At 39.2% G+C, this 19,446-nt stretch overlaps 1 protein-coding gene across 1 annotated transcript; it reads right to left on the reverse strand.

The window, feature by feature from the left end:
• Positions 1–17,976: 17,976 nt before the first annotated feature.
• XCR1 (X-C motif chemokine receptor 1) lies at positions 17,977–19,009 on the reverse strand. The gene has a single exon (XM_018560664.1). The coding sequence runs from the start codon at positions 18,988–18,990 to the stop codon at positions 17,977–17,979; it is 1,014 nt and encodes a 337-aa protein (XP_018416166.1). The 5' UTR covers positions 18,991–19,009.
• Between the last annotated feature and the right edge of the window lie 437 nt (positions 19,010–19,446).

Here is a 19,446-nt window from a genome sequence, read left to right on the forward strand (position 1 = left end):
AGCCAGTTTCATGTCTTTTGGCTGTTGTATGGGGGCTGGGTGATGTCATCATTTAAAAAAACAAAACAATTGCTATTATCTTAAAAAAGCAACACAAAGTTTAATTTTTATGGCACAAAAAAAATCACAAATGTAGCACTAAAGAAACACACTGGAGTTTTTATTTGTGCCAATTGTAGGAGGGTCAGCTTCGCTGAGCTGAACGTATCTACCTGGGTGGAATACATTATTAATTACCCATGTTTCTGCATTGGATTATACAGCCAAAACATTGTGCAGTCTTATCAAAATGACTCAAGCCAACATTTTTAAATCTTAAATGAGAACTATGACATGAGTGATTTCCACTCACCTCATAGTTCTAGCCGACCTGTGACAATGAGACTGTCACAGGTCGGCTCAGTAGATCGGGAGGTGAGAGAACACATACCGGGTTCCCTCACCTCTCGATCCTGTCACGGCTCTCTGCCGTGACAGGGGGAGGGGCTGTATTCCCCTCTCCCCGCTCCGATCTGCCAGCGCTGACTGGCGGAACGGAAAGGGGAGGGGGCAGGTACAGCTGGCTCTGCCTCTAGATAGGCAGAGCCAGCTGTCACTCACGCAGCTGGGCGGATCCCGTCATCTAAGTCGGGATCCGCTCCAGGTGCGGCGTCTCAGTATACCGCGAGCTGTAGCTCGCGGTATACTGAGCTTAGGGTAACGGGAGGACGCTAGTTTGTGTCCTCCCGTTACCCCAAGGAGAACTATGGGGAAAAACACTGACCCCATAGTTCTCCTTTAAACAATACAGCAATGGATCACACTGAAAACATTTATGGTCATTATAAACAGCATATTTTGTTCTAAAAGGAGAATGCCCCAGACTTAAAAAGGATCAATTACAATACAAAAAGGAAGAGATTTGCACTACCAAATGTGACTATTTTAGCTGATTAAATGCAATATAATCCAGAATTGGAGGAGTAGACTTTAATAGATATCTATTACATTCCTATCTGGGTTTCCTGAATTTATTAAGCTCACATAAAGCTTAAAAATTTCATAAATCTTCCATTGTAAACCCTAGTTATTGCTCAGTGGATGATCAAACAAATTCAGAAAATTGAATGGTATGCTGCATGTACAACTATATGAGGTAATTTCAGCTCCCCAGAGGTGCTGAAATTGGAAAAAGTATATTATTCCAAAATTAAAGGTATCATTAAAATTACTGAACTATTCATACCAAAGAAGTCAAGTCCATTGAACAACTACGATCAATGTTTGGCTATAGGATATATTGTACTAATACTTGCAATTAAGCCTTGCACTACAGGTGGAAGGGGACATCATTCAACAGAGACATGATACATATTATGTGTTCAATCTGATAAGAAAGGGATTTGGTTCCAATTGTTTCCAATTAGTTTTCTTTAAGAAACGTCCTTGTAAAGCCAGAGCAAAATATGAATACAGGCTAGGTGATATATCACAAGCAGTTAATTGTTATCTCTAAGAGAGGTTATTCACTAAGCTGCCAAAGGCAGCCGAGTGAAAAACCAATCCGAAGTGAAGTAAGGCGAACCCCGTTCAGCTATTTACTTCAGCCGGGTACGGCTGATTTCAGCTGTACATCGGCCGGCTTCGGCTCCCTTTGGTTCAGCCGAACATTGTTATCATGTTCAGCTGAACTGAAGTGAAGAACACGTTTGACTCAGCCGATCCAACATCTCGGCTCGGAGGTAGCCAGGAGAATAACAAAAAATTTAAACAAAAGGGAAAAAAAGCGTGCAGGCCCCCTTCCAATTCATACCAGACCCTTTAGGGATGGTAGGAAAGTTAGAAGGGACACCCACGTTAAAAACAAAAAGTGTGTGGTAGGAATTTAAAGAAGCCACCCCATTACCAAAAAATGGCCAGTGGGGGGAAACATGGGGTCCCCTAAAATTCCAAACCTTTAATCTGAACACTCGCCTGGTCGGGCAGGAAAGGGGGGGGGGACAAGCGAGCCCTCTCCCTCCCTGCACCATACCAGGCCACATGCCCTTGGCATTGTTAGGGTGCTTTTCCAGGGGTCCCCCCTGGAACAGTATCTTGTCTCCATGACGATGGGGACAAGGGCCTCTTTCCCACAACCCTGACCCGGTGGTTGTGGGGGTCTGTAGGCAGGGGGGCTTATCTGCATCGGGGTACCCTCTTTCAAAAAGGAGGCACCCAGATGCTGCCACCCCTTGTGAATGAGTAAGGGGTACTTCTACCCTTACTCATTTACTAAAGGGTTAACAAAAATGTAAATAAAGAGACCAGACTTAGAAAAAGTCTTTTAATTGAAAAAAAAACACAACAAAAGTCTTTGACAATTCCATTAATTAAAAAAAAGCCCCAAAATAAAAAATAAAAAATTCAATGAAGTCATCCAGGGTTTATCACATCGTCCAGCAATGTCCAAGCCACCACCAACTCGTCGAAATAAAAAAAATCCCACCGCCGACCGCACGTGATGAGCTCCTGCCACAATACGAAATTCTGACAGGTGTTGGCTAAATGTAAACAAATGTGAGGAGTCAGCCATGACATCATGGCTGAATCCACCCATTTGTTGTCATACAATGACAGGCTCCTGTCCTCAGGTCATTTGAGGACAGGAGCCTGTCATTGTATGACAACAAATGGGTGGGGCCAGCTGTGGCATCATGGCTGACTCCTCACATTTGTTTACATTCAGCTGCCACCTGTCAGAATTTTATATTGCAGAAGGAGCTCATCACGTGCAGTCGGTGTGCGTTGGGATTTTTTTTATTTCGATGACTGTCAGTTTTTCAGGTGGATCCAATCGGATGGCCAGTATAAGTCCATGGGCAGCTGGATCTAAACTGATGAGCATCCTTTTACATCTGGTTGCCCCTGGCTCTGGCAGGGGCTGGAAAAACAAACAAAACATGATAATCTATGAAAATCTGACAACAGTGGAGAACTTGCATTAAGGTAAAATTAGTGGACATTCTGATTTTAGCACAGTTGCTGTGTTTAGATAATAATGTTAGTTACCTCCTGATTCATTCTATCTGGGACACCTTAGATACATGTCTCAGGTTTCCTCCTTAATGCTGAGGAATAGAGAGATACTTGTACATTACCATAATGCAGAAGTCTCTCCTAAGCCTCAGATCATGTTTTACACAACTTTGCAGGAGCACCTACGTAGCAATAAAGTGCCTTTACAGACCTCAGAGCAGAGCAGCACAGAACCACTTCAGGCTCCTCTTCGGTTCTAATGTGTCAGGTGACGCAAGCCAAGGGGAAGCCTAGAAGGACTTCTTTCACTAGGAGCTGGCTGCTGCTCTGCTTTTGGGGTCTGGTAGAATTTTTGAACTGGGCACAGGATGAGTGTTCATTTTGTGAATAGCTAGTCGGAGAGGGGGCACAATACCAATGGGGTTGTCTATGAGACATGCAGCACATGTCTTGAGAAGAGAACTGGGAGATGTATTATTCCATGCAGCTAGAAGAACTCTCTTGCAGCTCTTTGATGAAAGTCTACCGGAAATTACTTTACAGCAGAGATAAAGCCATAAGAATATCTAAAGCCAGTAAATTGATCATTCTGAACACATATAATAATAACAGTGCTGTTTTTAATTAATATTACCTATACTACAGTAGTTTTCTGAATGCAAAAGATTTAGAATTGTTTGTCTTCTACATTGTTTATATGGCTGTGGTGATATGAAGTATTTCCCTGCTTTAGATCCCCTGTTGAAAACACAAGAAAATATTATGGTTATTTAAAACCACTCTAATGGCATTCATCCATCAAGGCTCCATATCACACTTCTGAAAACAATATTTTCTGAATATAATACATTTAAATAATAAAGCATTGGCGTGCTTTAAAAAGGGTAATTTTATTCAATTCTAAATTGGCTTTGCATAAACATGAACTGCAGGTAACAAGACTCAGGCCACAGTCACAAATTTCCTGAAGACAGCGATGAATGAAGAAATGTTTCCTGCTTTTTAAAGAGTAAATAAATCAGATTTTCTGTCATGCCTAGCAATTCTAACTATAGTATATTTGGTACTTTCACTCATGCATATGTAATATCAAGATGAACATTATTTTCAATGAAAAGCATAGATGCAGCACCATTGGTATCTCTTATTCCCAATAGGGTGCACAATTGGACACTGTATGGGTCCAAGTGTGTATACGGAAAATTATTTATCATATGCATAAGAAAAGGGCACACGTCTTGTTTCTTCAGGAGACCCATTTTAAGAATGCAAAGGCTCCTGGATTGCAATACCGACAATATCCCCAGGTGTACACAAGTAACAATCCAATAGCTAAATCTAAAGGGGTGGCTATATGTTTTCACTCCACTGTACCATTTCAGCTTACGCAGATTGAAAGTGATGAGGAGGGTAGATATATTTTTTTAAAGGGAACTTTATATCATAAAATGGTTACAATGGTAAATGTGTATGCCCCTAATAAAAAACAAATTCCCTTTATGTTGGCAATGCTGAGACGGTTGGAAGAGTTTGCAGATGGCATAATAATACTAAGTGGGGACTTTAATTTCCCTCTAGAACCAGGAGTCGATACATCCGCAGGGCGGACGCAAGTCTTATATTCACAACTAAAGAGATTGAAAAGTGCCTTACATCGGTTGCAATTGATTGACATATGGAGAATCTTGCATCCGAGGATAAGGGACTATACATTTTATTCTCAGCCACATAACTCTTACAGCCTTATAGACTATTTTTTGATCTCTCATCATTCACTTATGTGGGAACCACAAGCCAGTATTGATCAGTGAATTTGGTCGGATCATCATCCAATTATTTTGGACCTACAATTTGCAGATCAACCCTCTCGAGGGTTCACATGGAGATTAAATGAAATGTTACTCAGGGATGTGGAGAATGTGTCAGCTATTTAGGAAGCAATTTCTACTTTTAAAGTTAATCATGAATATGACATCACGACTCCCCCGATTAAGTGGGAAGCACTTAAATGTGTTATAAGGGGAGTACTGATATCTCATGCTTCTAGGCTGAAAAAGGCTCGTGCAGCAGAGGTGGCAGCTTTATTGCAGGCAGGGCTGGCCATAGGCCTTTAGGCGCCCTGTGCGAGAAAGCTTTACAGCGCCCCTCAGTGACCACACCCCTCAGTGGCCACACCCTTTAGTGGCCACACCCTGTAACCACACCCATTTCCCCCAATTACCGCACCATTTAAAGACTCCTATTTTGTTAAGCCGCAAAGAAACATATTAAAAAGTATGATAAAAATAAAACTTGTATTCAAAGGTATTAAGCTTGTCGGCACAATATAAGTATTCTTATCAGGGGGGGGGGCTGTTTTCACTTTTTTAAAATATTTTTTTAATGTTTTATTATTTTTTTTCATAATTTTTTATTATCTTATTATTTATTTATTTTGTACGGTTGGGAGGGGGCTTCGGGAAATATTAGGGGTCCAAACAGACCCCTGACATTTCCATTTTAAAATAGAAAAGAAATTGAGGACACCAAATCCTCAATTTCTTTTTCAGCAGCCTCAGCACTCAATTAATGGGAAGCTCTCAGCACAGAGGCTTCACTTTCATATTTACTATCAGCAGGTTCTGAATGGGGAGGAGCCTCTGTACTGAGTGCTTCTCCCCATTAGAAAACGTTTACAGCTTAGATCTAAATTGGATCAAAAATATCTAAAGTATAAAGAGGTTATTCGATGATCATTTTATGAACAGGGAGATAAAGGGGGATGGTTATCAGCTAGATCTATAAAGGGACAGATTACACGTACCTTTGTTTCACAAATTCAAGGGAAGGGAGATCGCATAGTTCATCGCAATGACCATATAACTCAGGAGTTTAAGGCTTATTATTCTGAACTTTATAATTTAGTAGAGGAAAAGGAGACACCCTTTAGGGTATCGGGGACTGTATCTAGGCCAGCAACATATGTTGCGGATACTCCCCTACCGACGCTGTCGGTGGAGGAAGCCAAGACACTAGAATTACCAATTACGGTGGAAGAAATAAAAACAGTAATTAAAGCCCTCCCTAAGGGTAAAAGCCCGGGTCCAGATGGTTATACAGGTGTTTTTTACAAACAGTTTGTGGAGGTGGTAGCCCCAATATTAAAGGATATCTATAACTCCATTTCTGTGGATTGCCCTTTTACGGATCAGTCCCAAGAAGCCCATATTGTGGTTTTGCCTAAACCAAATAAAGATCTTACCCTTTGTCAGAATTATAGACCTATATCTCTTGTTAATGTAGATCTAAAAATATATGCAAAAATTATCGCTAATCGTTTAGGGGCTTTTATACCATCAATCATTCATAGGGATCAAGTGGGATTTGTCCCTGGCAGAGAAGCCAGGGACAACACCATTAAGACGATGACCCTTATGAAATATGCAAAAGTTAATAGATTGCCTCTATGTATTATTTCGGTAGATGCTGAAAAGGCGTTTGACCGGTTGAGTTGGGATTTTTTGTCCCATACCCTGACACAGATAGGGATACCCAGAACGTTAGTAGATAAAATGATTGCTTTATATACAAGACCTTCTGCAAGAGTTAGAGTAAATGGTTTCCTGTCGCCTTCTATTAGTATTCGGAATGGTACTAAAAGGGATGTCCCTTGTCCCCAATGTTGTATGTTTTAGCTATAGAACACCTAGCCGAAGCAATTCGGAAAAATTCATCTATTAAGGGGGTATTCGCCAAGAAGGAACAACACAAAATTGGCTTATATGCGGATGATGTCGAACTATATATATCCAATTCAAGGGTGGGGTTTTCATCTCTGCTTGAAGAATTCCGTAAATTTGGGCTGGCTACATAGTTACATAGTAGCCAGTTCTCTATCCACGTACACACCACCTCAACTATGTCCATAGCTCTCAGCTTATGTAGCAAGCGTTTGTGTGGTACCGTATCAAAAGCCTTTGAGAAATCCAGGTATACCACATCTACCGGCTTACCTCCGTCCATATCTCTACTTACCCCCTCATAAAAAATTAGCAAGTTAGTTAGGCAGGAACGATCTTTCCTGAACCCATGCCGATTGTCATTAACTATCCCGTTTTCCTGAACAAATTCTACCAGATAATCCTTTATTATGCCCTCTAGCATTTTACAAACCACCGATGTTAGACTGACCGGCCTATAGTAATAGGCTAGGCTAGTAATTTTAAAGTTAACCTTCAGAAGACGGAGGTGCTGAATGTATCACTGCCTGAAGAGTAAATGGTTTCCTGTCGCCTTCTATTAGTATTCGGAATGGTACTAAAAGGGATGTCCCTTGTCCCCAATGTTGTATGTTTTAGCTATAGAACACCTAGCCGAAGCAACTCGGAAAAATTCATCTATTAAGGGGGTATTCGCCCAGAAGGAACAACACAAAATTGGCTTATATGCGGATTATGTCAAACTATATATATCCAATTCAAGGGTGGGGTTTCCATCTCTGCTTGAAGAATTCCGTAAATTTGGGCTGGCTAGTAATTTTAAAGTTAACCTTAAGAAGACGGAGGTGCTGAATGTATCACTGCCTGAAGAGGAAGTTTCCCAGTTGAGTGGTGATTTTCCATTTAAATGGCAGTCTTCTGCTATAAAATATTTGGAGATATTTATTCCTAAAGATCTGACAGAGCTCTATGATCTTAATTATGGACCTGTTTTACAATCTTCCATTGCACGAATGAAGAGGTGGGCATCCTTTAAACATTCTTGGGTAGGTAGGGTAGCACTTTCTAAAATGGATATACTTATATACTTCCTTGTTTTTTATATATTTTCCAAACTCTGCCTATTGAAATTCCTGCCTCCTTTTTTTATCAGAACCGTTCGGCATTGATTCAATATATATGGGCAGGTCGCCCCTCCAGATTAGCATATCATATTCTTATAAGAAGGAAGGAAGCAGGCGTACAAGCCCTTCCAGATCAGAGGACATATTATTATTCTACGCTATTAGCTCACATATTGGATCAAAAGTTTAATAGTACTCATAAGCAATGGGTTACTTTGGAGAAGGAGATATCTCCCGTTCTCCCATTTTCAATACTATGGATAAAGCCTGAGCTGCGACCTCCTAAACATGTTCTTCCTTTTTGTATGCCTCCTCTTTTGAAAGTGTGGGATTATCTGTCAAAGGATATCCAGATTTCTACTAATGTGGGACCCATGACCCCTATAATGGGGAATCCAGTATTTAAACCAGGTGATTTAGTTAGACAATTTCTTCAATGGACAAGTTGCTCACCTTCACCTATAACTGATGCTCTTACACCAACACATATGAAATCATTGACATCTCTTTTGCCTGTACAAATGCATAAACATAACTTGTGGCTTCAGTATTTTCAAATTAGAGCCCTATATGACAGATTGCAGGAGACAGCTCCATTACATGGACTTGGTTTGAAACTCTTTGTTGTCAGAAGGAGGGACCAAGCCATGTGATTTCTCTATTTTATCGTAATATATTGAAAGCTCGATTTTCTTCAAGGCTTTATTTTATTTTAGCTTGGGAGAAAGATCTACAAATCTCTTTGACAAATGAGGAGGTGCAAAAATCTTTTATACCAACTCATAAAATATCTATTGCCTCTTCATACCAAGAGAAGGGGTATAAGATCTTGTCCCGTTGGTATAGATGTCCGACCCTTCTACATAGATTTTTTTACACAAAGTCATCAATGTGTTGGAGATGTAATAATGCAGAAGGGAATTATTTCCATATTTGGTGGAATTGTGAACGTATAATGCCTTTCTGGAAACATATTTTTGAAATATACAATCAGGTAGTTGGTACTTTAGTGGTTCCCTCACCTAAAATAGCCCTTCTCTCAATATTTCCAGGATCGATATCTAGAGTTAGATTCTTTGTGGCAGCAGGAAGAATACTTATTCCACAATAATGGAATACACAGAGGGTTCCCGCAATCAAGGAATGGGGAGTGGAATTAAGTAAGATTCATAGATATGGGGAATTAACGGCACATATTAACATGGTATATATGTATATGTATACGGATGTATATGGAGCCATATGATATGGAAAGGAATGTATTTGTTAAAGAAAAAAACGTTTTTTTTTTTTTTTTTAATAATATGGTTATAAAAGAAAAATAGGACTATGTGTTTTTATATGGATTATGGAGACCGGGAATGGGAGAGGGAGAGGACCAGAAGGAGATATATGAGGGGGAGGGGGGAGAAATATATAAATAATTAAAGGTGGATCAATAGACATTTCTTTGAACTTTTATAATTAAAGGTATGATATTTAAGTTTTATAACCTTTTTCATGGAAAGGTACTGGAGCGATAGTGAATTGGGTGAGAGTTAATTATGTGTGTAATAATTAGGAGGGATATACTGTAAATGTAACTTAATGGTTCGTTTTTTTTTCTTTTGTGTTTTTTTTCTTCTTCTTTATCTTTTCTCACCCAATATGTGTAAGGATATGTGAATTGGAATTGTGTTTATTGATGTATATTATTATGAAAAAAAACTAATAAAGTTTTATTATATAAAAAATAAAAATAAAAACATGGAGACCAGAGTATATTGTCCTCAGAAATGGGAACAAAGGCTGTTAGTGTTGTGTTTTCATCTTTGGGTCTTGAGAACATAATATTCATAAAGACATTTTGATCTGCCTGGCTCCAGCTTATATACACCCACACAAATAATAAACTCATAAAAACTCTTTTCAGTACAAGAGGGCTAAATGGCATGGGAATGAATGCTGCTGTCTCCAATAGCCATTTTTATACTAGCCTATAATTAATTTTACATTTTAAATAGGCTGGAAAGACGTAGTACTGTATCAAGTTTGATTTTAACCAAGATCGACAAAAGGAGACAGAAGTGTAAAAAAATCAAAATAACATATGGTAAGATATTACTGTGCAAACGGAGAGTTTATGTTTGTGTTAAATAAAACAAAATAATTTTTATATTATGTGTGTTACATACAGAATTATGCATAAAAAGCACAATAAATATATACTACCAGATGAAGACATGCATACCATGGTTTTAGAAGAATTAATAACAATTAAAGTTGTATATTAGGGGTAGACAATCTTGGCATGCCAGCTTTTATGGAACTACCAAGTCCCATGAGGCATTGCAAAATGCAAAAAGTCTGACAAAAACAGCCATTTCTCCCAGAGGCACACATCACCACAGCTGGAGTGCCATGGTTGTCTATATCTATTGTATATTCTGATTCTACAGTTTCTATACAGTTTGTTACTCAACACTGTGATTTTTTTATAAGTTGATTTACAAATTTACCCTTTTCACTTAATCACTTATTTTTTATTGTTCTAAAGCAGGGGTGTCAAAGTCCCGACCAGCGGGCCAATTACTATGTGGCGCGCAGCCAGCTGACAAGTACGGACCGCGTACCTGACAAGTGATGAGCCGAACACATCTGAGTTTGTTTCGAATTTGAACTTTAGAACATCTAAAAAGTTTGAACTCGAACTCAATGCAAGTCTATGGGGGGTAGAACTTTCAAAAACAATTGTCCCCTTTAAGAGGGCTTATATGCAATTTATTGACCATAAAATGTGTATGGGGATCCGCGTACTGCCCTGGGGGACATGAATCAATGGGGAAAAAAAGAAACGTTTTAAAAATACCGTTTTTAAAGGAGCAGTGATTTTAACATCACTTAAATGGTAACAATAAAAAAATGAAAAATTCCTTTAAATATCATGTCTGGGGGGGGGGGGGGGGGGTCCCCTTACCCTGCCTGTAAAGTGGCACATCTGTACCATGTATAGAACCTGCTGCAGCAAAACCTAAAGCATGCAGTTCCCCCACCAAAACAATACTAGACCCTTTAGGTCTGGTAGGAATGTTGGGAGGGACCCCATTTAAAAAAAGTGAGGGGTTCCCCGCAAAAGTCATACCAGTCCCTTAAGGTCTGGTAGGAATTTTAGAGAGGAACCCCACCCCTCAAAATGGGGGGAAAACATGGGGTCCCCGCTAAAATTCAAAACCAGACCCTTGATCCCAGCATAGGCCTGGCAGGGCCGGAAAGGGCAGGTGGACGAGCGAGCGCCCCCCTTCCCTCTCATACCAGGCCACATGCCCTTGGCACTGGGAGGGTGCTTCTCCAGGGTAGCCCCTGTAAAAGCACCTTGTCCCCGTATCGATGGGGACAACGGCCTCTTCCCCACCAGCCCTGGGGCATTGGTTGTGGGGGTGCGGGCAGGGGGCTTATTCACATCAGGGTACCCCTTTAATAAAGAGGCACCCAGATTCGGCTCCCCCTTGTGAATGAGTAAGGGGTACTTATACCCCTACCCATTCACTAAAGGATTAAATAAAAGTTTTACAAAGGAGGCCACACTTTTGAAAAAATCCTTTATTTGAAAACAAAAGACAAGTTGTTAACAAAAAAAACAAGTTGTTTTGTTTTAAAAACAAAACATTGATCCACCGATGTAATCGAGGGTCAATCACGACTTCCAGCGTTGTCCACGACGACGACGAAATAAAAAATAAAGCAATAAAAAATAAATAGAGATAATAATTTTTAAAAAACCCCGACAACCACCGTTCACTCGCGACAAACACCCGCCGCTTAATGGCATTTTGACAGATGACGTAACATATAAACATTTGGGCGGAGCTAGCAGTGACAGCTAGCTCCGCCCAACTGTTTACAGTTGTAACAGGTGAGCCATGGTTAGGCAGAGTCATCATGACTTTGCCCAATCATGGCTCTCACAGTCCTCTGTGCCCTGATTGGGCAAAGTCTTGCACCTGACCTGTGGTTAGGTGCAAGGCTTTAGCCAATCAGGGCTAACAAGCCACAGTGCCCTGGGTGGGGTAAGCCTTTTTTGCAATTATTAAATAGATATAACAAAACCCTTTCGATTGTATACTGAACAGACCAAAAGGGGATAATAAGATAAGTTCATTATTAGTGTTTACAGAAATGTTTCAATAAATCTAAGCGATTTGAATTGAGCTTTTAACATGCACAGACTAATCTATCATTAAAACAATCATTTATTAAATTAAAATACATCTCTACAGTATATACACATTCTCTTAAAAGCATAAAAGTAAAGAAACAAAACAGAGCCTCACGAATTCACGAATAATAATAAGCAACAATACACATAAACATATAGGTAAAGGTGCCCATACACCTTACGATTATCGGACGCAACTTTTCGTCCGATGATCGAACCGTCGTATGATTTTCGTACGACGGCCCGATCCTGCTCCGATTAGCACAAGGTTCAGCGGTAGTAAAAAAAAACACCTGGACAACTTGCGGTAATTGACCGCAATTATTTTAGTTTGCGCATGCGCAGTGTTAATCGTACGACTTTTGACGGATGGAAACGCCACCAACCATGCGAACATCGTACGATCGACCAAAGTTTTCAAACATGCTTGACCGTCAAAAGTCGTACGATTGTACAGTACTATCGGTCGGGCACACGTTACGATTGTCGTACGAAAAGTCGATCGCATACGATTATTGTACGATAATCGTAAGGTGTATGGGCACCTTAAGTATCTACATCCATATCCATGCGATTATGTTAATTACATTCAATTAATGTTTATACCTTAGGTATGCTTACACAACTCCAGTGAGAACGTCATGTTCCGGAGGCAAACAGCACTCCCTGTGCAGATGAGGGACCACATAAGGGAGCAGCCCAGAATGCCACCAATGATCAGGGATGCCTCAATAGATATCTAAAGAAAATGTGAGCTAGGCAAAAAAAATCCTGTATATTCTACATAAAAACATTACAAATATATCTCATCAAAGCATGTATACGTTTGGGAAAATAACTTCATATGTAGGGCTCACAAAAGCTAGGGCTGGCTTATATAGGGGTAGTATATTGGCGGTTGTGGGCTAGGTCATCTTGACCTGCTCCTACCTGCAGCCTCTAGGATGCTCATGCGCAGAATTGAAGTACCAACGCCACTGATTGATGTCATGGTCATGTGATCAGACAACCTCATAGAGAAAGGGGATTTAACCCTGGATGCTAGGTTTGGGACAGGCACCACTTGGAAGCCACTGGAGCCACCTGCTAAGGTTAGTTTGTTCGCTTATTAACTTATCACATTCAGAGGAGCTGATCTCTGGGATGACTATGGGGGCATCCCCCCTTGCTATTATGAGCTCTACATATGAAGTTCTTTTCCCAAAAACATATACTTTGATGAGACATGTTTATAAAGTCTGTGCACCTTAAAAGCCCAATTCAATTCTCTTAGATTAATTGGTTGTTTCCAGGGTGGGGTGCACTATATCTAGGACAATGGGAAACATGTTGTGTAACATTTACATAGGTTTCAAGTAGGCAGGTTATAAGCATGATGTACTGTAGCTTTAATGAAAGACATGCTGGAAGGTTAATTGGCTCCTGTCTAATTTGGCCCTGTATGTGTGTGTGATAGTGACCTTAGATTGTAAGCTCCTTTAGGGCAGGAACTGATGTGAATGTGCACTGCGTAAGTTGTTGGCACTATATAAATACCTGTAATAAATAAATAAATAAAGTGTGCCAGTGCCATTTAACACAGGTAGCTGTAATTCTAAAGCAACCACATCCAGCAGTGCTAAAGCAAATATCCCGCTCAGCCAAATAGCAGGTAGATCTATATGAAGCAATAGCTAACCTGAGCAATATGGAAAACACAACCACACAGTTGTGTATAATTTCCTCTTAACGAAGGACTAATTTTGCATGATTATCTGTTCCTGCATAAACAGATTGCAGCCCATGTTTAAAGGGTTGTTATGCTCATCTCTTCCAGCTTTCTCTTCTTCCAAAAAAAGCAGAACTGGCAACCTTTTGGAGGTCTCTTTCTGGGAAGACATAGAGACACACTGGGGTCTATTCACTAAGCTGCCGAGGGCAGCCGAGTGAATGACCGATCTGAAGTGAAGTGAGCCGAACACTGTTCGGCTATTCACTTCAGGCTGGTACGGCTAATTTCAGCCGTACATCGGCTGAAATCAGCCGTACATCGGCTTGCTTCGCGTGGCTTCAGGTCGGCCGAACATGCTCAGCATGTTCGGCCAACCCGAACTGCAGAAGGAGTTCGACTCAGCCGATCCAACATCTGGATCGGCTGAGCCGAACCTCTGGCAGGCTTCTCACTGCTGTTCGGGCTATCCTTAAAGATGCCGAACAGCAGTGAGTGAATAGCCGAATGCCGCTGAGCGGCATTCGGCTCGGCTGTTCTGCTCGGTCCCTCAGAGGGACCGAGCAGAACAGAAAAAGAGTGAAAAGAGTTAAAAAAAGTAAATAGAAAACGATTGTGCGGAGGAATAGTTTCCTATTGTCCGGCGGCTCTGCTGCTGTTAAAAAAACCACTGTCTTTCAGTTTGGGGTTGGTTGTACAGTATCAAGCTCACTACTGTATATGGAGAGTGGAACCATTACTAACAGAAGTGAAACTTGATCATGCTCTCCTACATAGATTTCAATTTTAATATTAGTTTTGTTAAGAGAAAAACAATCCCTCTTTAGGTAAACTATATTTTTGCCAGAATTTTAGCAAAATGTATTGCAAATGTGTATCTCATTCTCTCTTGTTAATTCTGATGTAGGCTTTGAAAATTGGAGACTTTCTAAAACGGACTGCTAACCAGGAAGGTCTGTTTTCAGGTTAAGCAGTATAATAAGATAAGATTCAGCATCAACATCCACTTATATGTTCAAATGACTCACATGAAACATAGTGCAGGAGATATTTGGAATTTTGTGGCAGTCAAATAAAATTTTAGCTAGTAATTGATTGAAAAGGCAAGGTCATTAAAAAACAAACAAACAAAAAATGTGTTTATTCTCATTTCGGATTTTTCGTTTTTTCGAGATTCGGGTCTGAAAGTCAATTAGTTTGAATCCGAATTTTCGTTAATTTTGGTTTAAGTTTGAGTTAAATGATAATTATGAATGAATATTTGTTGCAGAAAAGTGACATTAAATGTTTACTGTATTTCTTTTTAACTTTTGACACTCCACAGAAACAAGAAAAAAAACGGCATGCGGTTCCCCAGAACAATTTATATCGGACCCTTTAGGAGGTCTGGTGGGTATTTTAAGGGAGAACCCAATGCCAAAAAAATGGGAAAAAAAGCGTGGGGTCCCCCCTAAAAGCCCATACCAGACCCTTAATCTTGGCAGCAGCCTGTCAGGGCAGGAAAGGGGTGGGAGAAACGAGCACCCCCCCCCCCTCCACTATACCAGGCCACATGCCCTCATTAAGAGGGTGCTTTTCCAGTGGGGGCAAGCACCCCTGGAAAAGCACCTTGTCCCCATGCTGATGGGGACAAGTGCCTCTTCCCCACAGCCCTGGCCCAGTGCTTGTGGGGGTCTGCGGGCAGGGGAGCTCATCTGCACCCAGGTGCCAACCCCCATTGTGAATGAGTAAGGGGTACTTGTACCCCTACTCAATCTCTAAAGAGTTGAATAAAATGTAAATAAATACACAACATCTTAGAAAAAAATTACTTTAATTGAACAAAAACACATCCTGTGTTTTTGACAATTCCTTTAGTTAAAAAAAGAAAAATAAATGTCCCACAAAGTAATTCCAGCATCGGCCGACAAAAAACCAACAACTCCTTGATGCAATGTTTACATCGGGCAGTGGGGAGAAATAAACAAAGCCTGCTATTGGCTATTTAAAATTGAACAACAAAGACAAACAAGTCCAGAATGTCAACAAAGAGAGAAGCTTGAGAGCGATAAATGACAGCTCTCCTACTTGTGTTTCATTCTGAATGAAATTCGGATGTATCTGAACTTCATTATTAAACATTTGGACACGTTCGGATTTGTTATTGCTGTCATTCAGAAATTCGGATGCATCCGAATGTACGCATTTCCGAAAATTCATACGAATTTCAATTCGGAACAAAACGAATCACACATGTCTAATGATAAATGTTATAATAATTTTTAAACTAAATTGGGGTATTCCTGCTATGCATCACCAATCTAACCTTCTACAGCTAGCAAGCTAAAGGGCAGTAAATTGGTAAAACGGAAAGACTAACAAAATGTCACTTTATTATTGCCCTTTATAGAGTATATTCCTTGAAAAATTCAATAGTATTACAAATAATATGAACGAATGTGGCAGAAATTACAATAGGGTAGTAGAACTGAGATATTTTGTTCATAATGACTTAACAACACAGGGAATACTTGATCATATTCGCACTTGTTAAGCTCACCATTAGTACTATGTACCTGGAAAATCATCACAGGGAAAATCTGATATCCCTTAAACACTTACACTTACAAACACATACATACACTTTCTAGGGCATTTTATAAATTCTAATTAATGTAAGGGGATGTTTTTGGGTTGAGGGAGGAAACTAATGCACAAAGATTGCCCATTTGGTGCCATTTAAACTCTGAAAGCACTGCTACAAGGTGGAAACCCATTATGGCCTAATGTTCACCGCAAGCATAATTTGAAGCAGTTACATCCACTACAAAGATCAAGCTGTAAATGGTGACCCTATATGCTAAGTCATACTAAGCAAAGTCCTGCAGAAACTAAAATGATTGTATCTGGACAAGCAATAAAGTTCAAATTCTTTCACTGAAATGAATTCTGCTTCCCACACACAAATTATTGCCTTCACACGCCACCTTGGGTTCCCTAAAGCTTTGAAGAGCCAATTTTCTGTTCTGTGAGAAGGGAGTTTATATGAAGAAATTACTTTCTTTTGTGTAACTAATGAGTGTTTCTCACGGCAGAAGGCTGTTACTAGAAATACAGTGGAAATTAACACTTTCAAAATATACAGCATGTTCCATCCAGTAGGATAACTGAAAACCTCAGGGTGATGGAGCAATATATAGTAGATACAGATGTGTTGTGAGTATGCAGCTGATAGATTAGGAGTTATAGCTGGGCCTTCTTCCCAAGGGTTCAGAAGCATTTACTACCTCCCCAGATACATCCTCATCAACGAACGCATACACACATGGGACATGTCTGTATAATTTGGGATTTTTTTTTGTCCATCATGGCAATTTTTGGCTATAACATCATTAACATGTAATAGATTGCCTGGTGGTAACCTTTTAAAATTCAAAATAAAAGAGACTAGATAAAAGTATTTTGCTTATTGGCTGTACAAAATGGGTACAGTATGATGTTTGGCTGGTTTCATGTTTACTTCCCTAAGGTCACATAATGTAGCAGGAGATAAATAGCCTATCATTATTATTCTTTAAATATAATCATATATTTATCACACATAAAGTGAGAGCACCTTGAAACAAAGCTAAATTCCTATTAAAAGTTTACTACTATTGCATGCCTGGAAGTGGAAAATATGTGATTCTATTAACACATCCACCATCATAACAGTAAGCAGCATTATTAGGTCTCAATGATGGTGTATGCCTGAAAATCAATATGACATAATGGCAGCACCTTAGAGATCAGATTATAGTGTGACATATCTAGACAACACATCTCAAAAACGTTCCTTAGTTAATAGGTGAACTAATCTCCATCTAAGCACTCTTGTCTTGCTGATACATTCCCTTAAAGGGTATTACATACATAAGACAGTATGATTACAGAAATGTGTATAAGTTTGCGTATCTAAAGATTTTGACTTATTCTTGGAACCGGCAATACAGCACAACCATTTTTCATTTGATTGCTATCAACACTTCCTTTATTATGTGAACAGAATAGAAATATACAATGATGCAACAAAAAAGACATGCACTAATAATCTGTTTTGATTCTATTAATTTCAAAATACATATGAAAATGATTTTGTTTTTGCTAAGAAAAATTATTGTGGATCTTTACCAATACAGAATATTTGGAAGATAAGTATACACTAAAGTAGTACTTAGAACTTTTACAGTAATGCCTTCCCTTTTCCATAAGCGTAGGTAATGCATTGTACAGTTCTGATTAGTAAACAGAATCAATCCCATTGAGATATTGGTCATGGGAAGTAATTCTAGTTCCATGCACCTCTTCGTGCTTGCAAGGGCAATAGCGTTTTATAAGATGCTTCAAATGTCTCCTGAATTTGATCCCAACAAAAGCATATAAAATAGGGTTGAGGAAACAATGTGAAAGTGCTATTTTTTCGCTAACATACTTTGCATAGTCAATACGTTTAATCAATTCACAATCCATAAGAAACTGTTGATGGTGAAATGATTGTAACAAGATAGTAACATTGTAAGGTGTCCAGCTGAGAAAGTATACAAGAACAATAAAAAGAATGAGTCTAACTGGTTTGTGGTTCCTTTGTGATCGAGAATGCTGTAATGTGCTTATAATCCTATAATAGCAGAATATGATGGAAGAGAAGGCAAGTAGAAAAGAGATATTTTGCTGATAGTGACTTAACAATACAGGGAATACTTGATCATATTCACATTTGTTATGATCACCAGTTGTACTATGTACCTGGAAAATCATTACAGGGACTGAAGCAACTATGCTTATTACCCAGGCTAGCACAGTAATCAGAATTCCCAAAAAAGTTTTTTTGGCTTTTAAAGCAGACAGTGGATCTACAACTGCAAGATAACGATGATATGTAAGAAATGTCAAGAAAATAAGTCCGCTGTAAAATCCTATTGAGAAAAGGATGTTGAATATTTTGCAAGCCATAGCCCCAAACACCCATCCTTGACTTTGGTACACAGAAAAAAATGGTAGACAGGATGTTAAAATTAGGTCCGCGATTGACAGGTTAAATATGAAGATGTTTGTAAGTGACTCCAGACTTTCATATGTCATTAAAATCCAGAGGACAAGGCAATTTCCAATGATCCCAAAAATAAAAATAAAGGAATTTAAAATGGTTGAAAAAAGTGTTACAAACATTTTAACATCTTCTTTGTTGCATGGTGAAACTATGACAGGATCGTAATCAGTTGTATAATCTGGAAATGTAGTTTCTTCCATCATGTATTTATTTCTTTTTCTTTTATCTATATTAATGAGAACATAAATAGATTTTATATTTCATCAGAAAACAATTACTACTTTCCTAATAATGAATATGGTCTTACCTTTGCAAAAGTGAAAGGAACTAAAAAGTGAAGTGAACGTTACATTTAGTATAAGTGTGTTAACTTCTTGTTTTTATTTTGATGTGGTTACATTGAGAGGAAATAAGCCATAACATGTATTTTTGTTTCTGCATTTGGTGTTTAGTAGAAATAAAATCCCTGTAAAGAAAACTGAGAGCAAAATAATAATGTAATGTGTAGCGATCACCCCAAAGGAGCCGCTGAATGCCTGGTTCATCTCTAGTCTGTCTAGGGTATGTTCTTCAGCTGCCCACAAATTAGCCTTAACCGCCCTTCTTCTATTGCCCACAGATTGATGTCCACTCCAGTAATAAAATGCTGAATAATGTTT

This window comes from Nanorana parkeri, unplaced genomic scaffold (genome assembly GCF_000935625.1).
Source record: "Nanorana parkeri isolate BGI_ZX_2015 unplaced genomic scaffold, ASM93562v1 scaffold471, whole genome shotgun sequence".
NCBI lineage: Eukaryota > Metazoa > Chordata > Amphibia > Anura > Dicroglossidae > Nanorana > Nanorana parkeri.

Coding starts and splice junctions, on each gene's coding strand:
- XCR1 (XM_018560664.1), bottom strand. CDS start 18,990: ATGATGGAAGAAACTACATTTCCAGATTATACAACTGATTACGATCCT.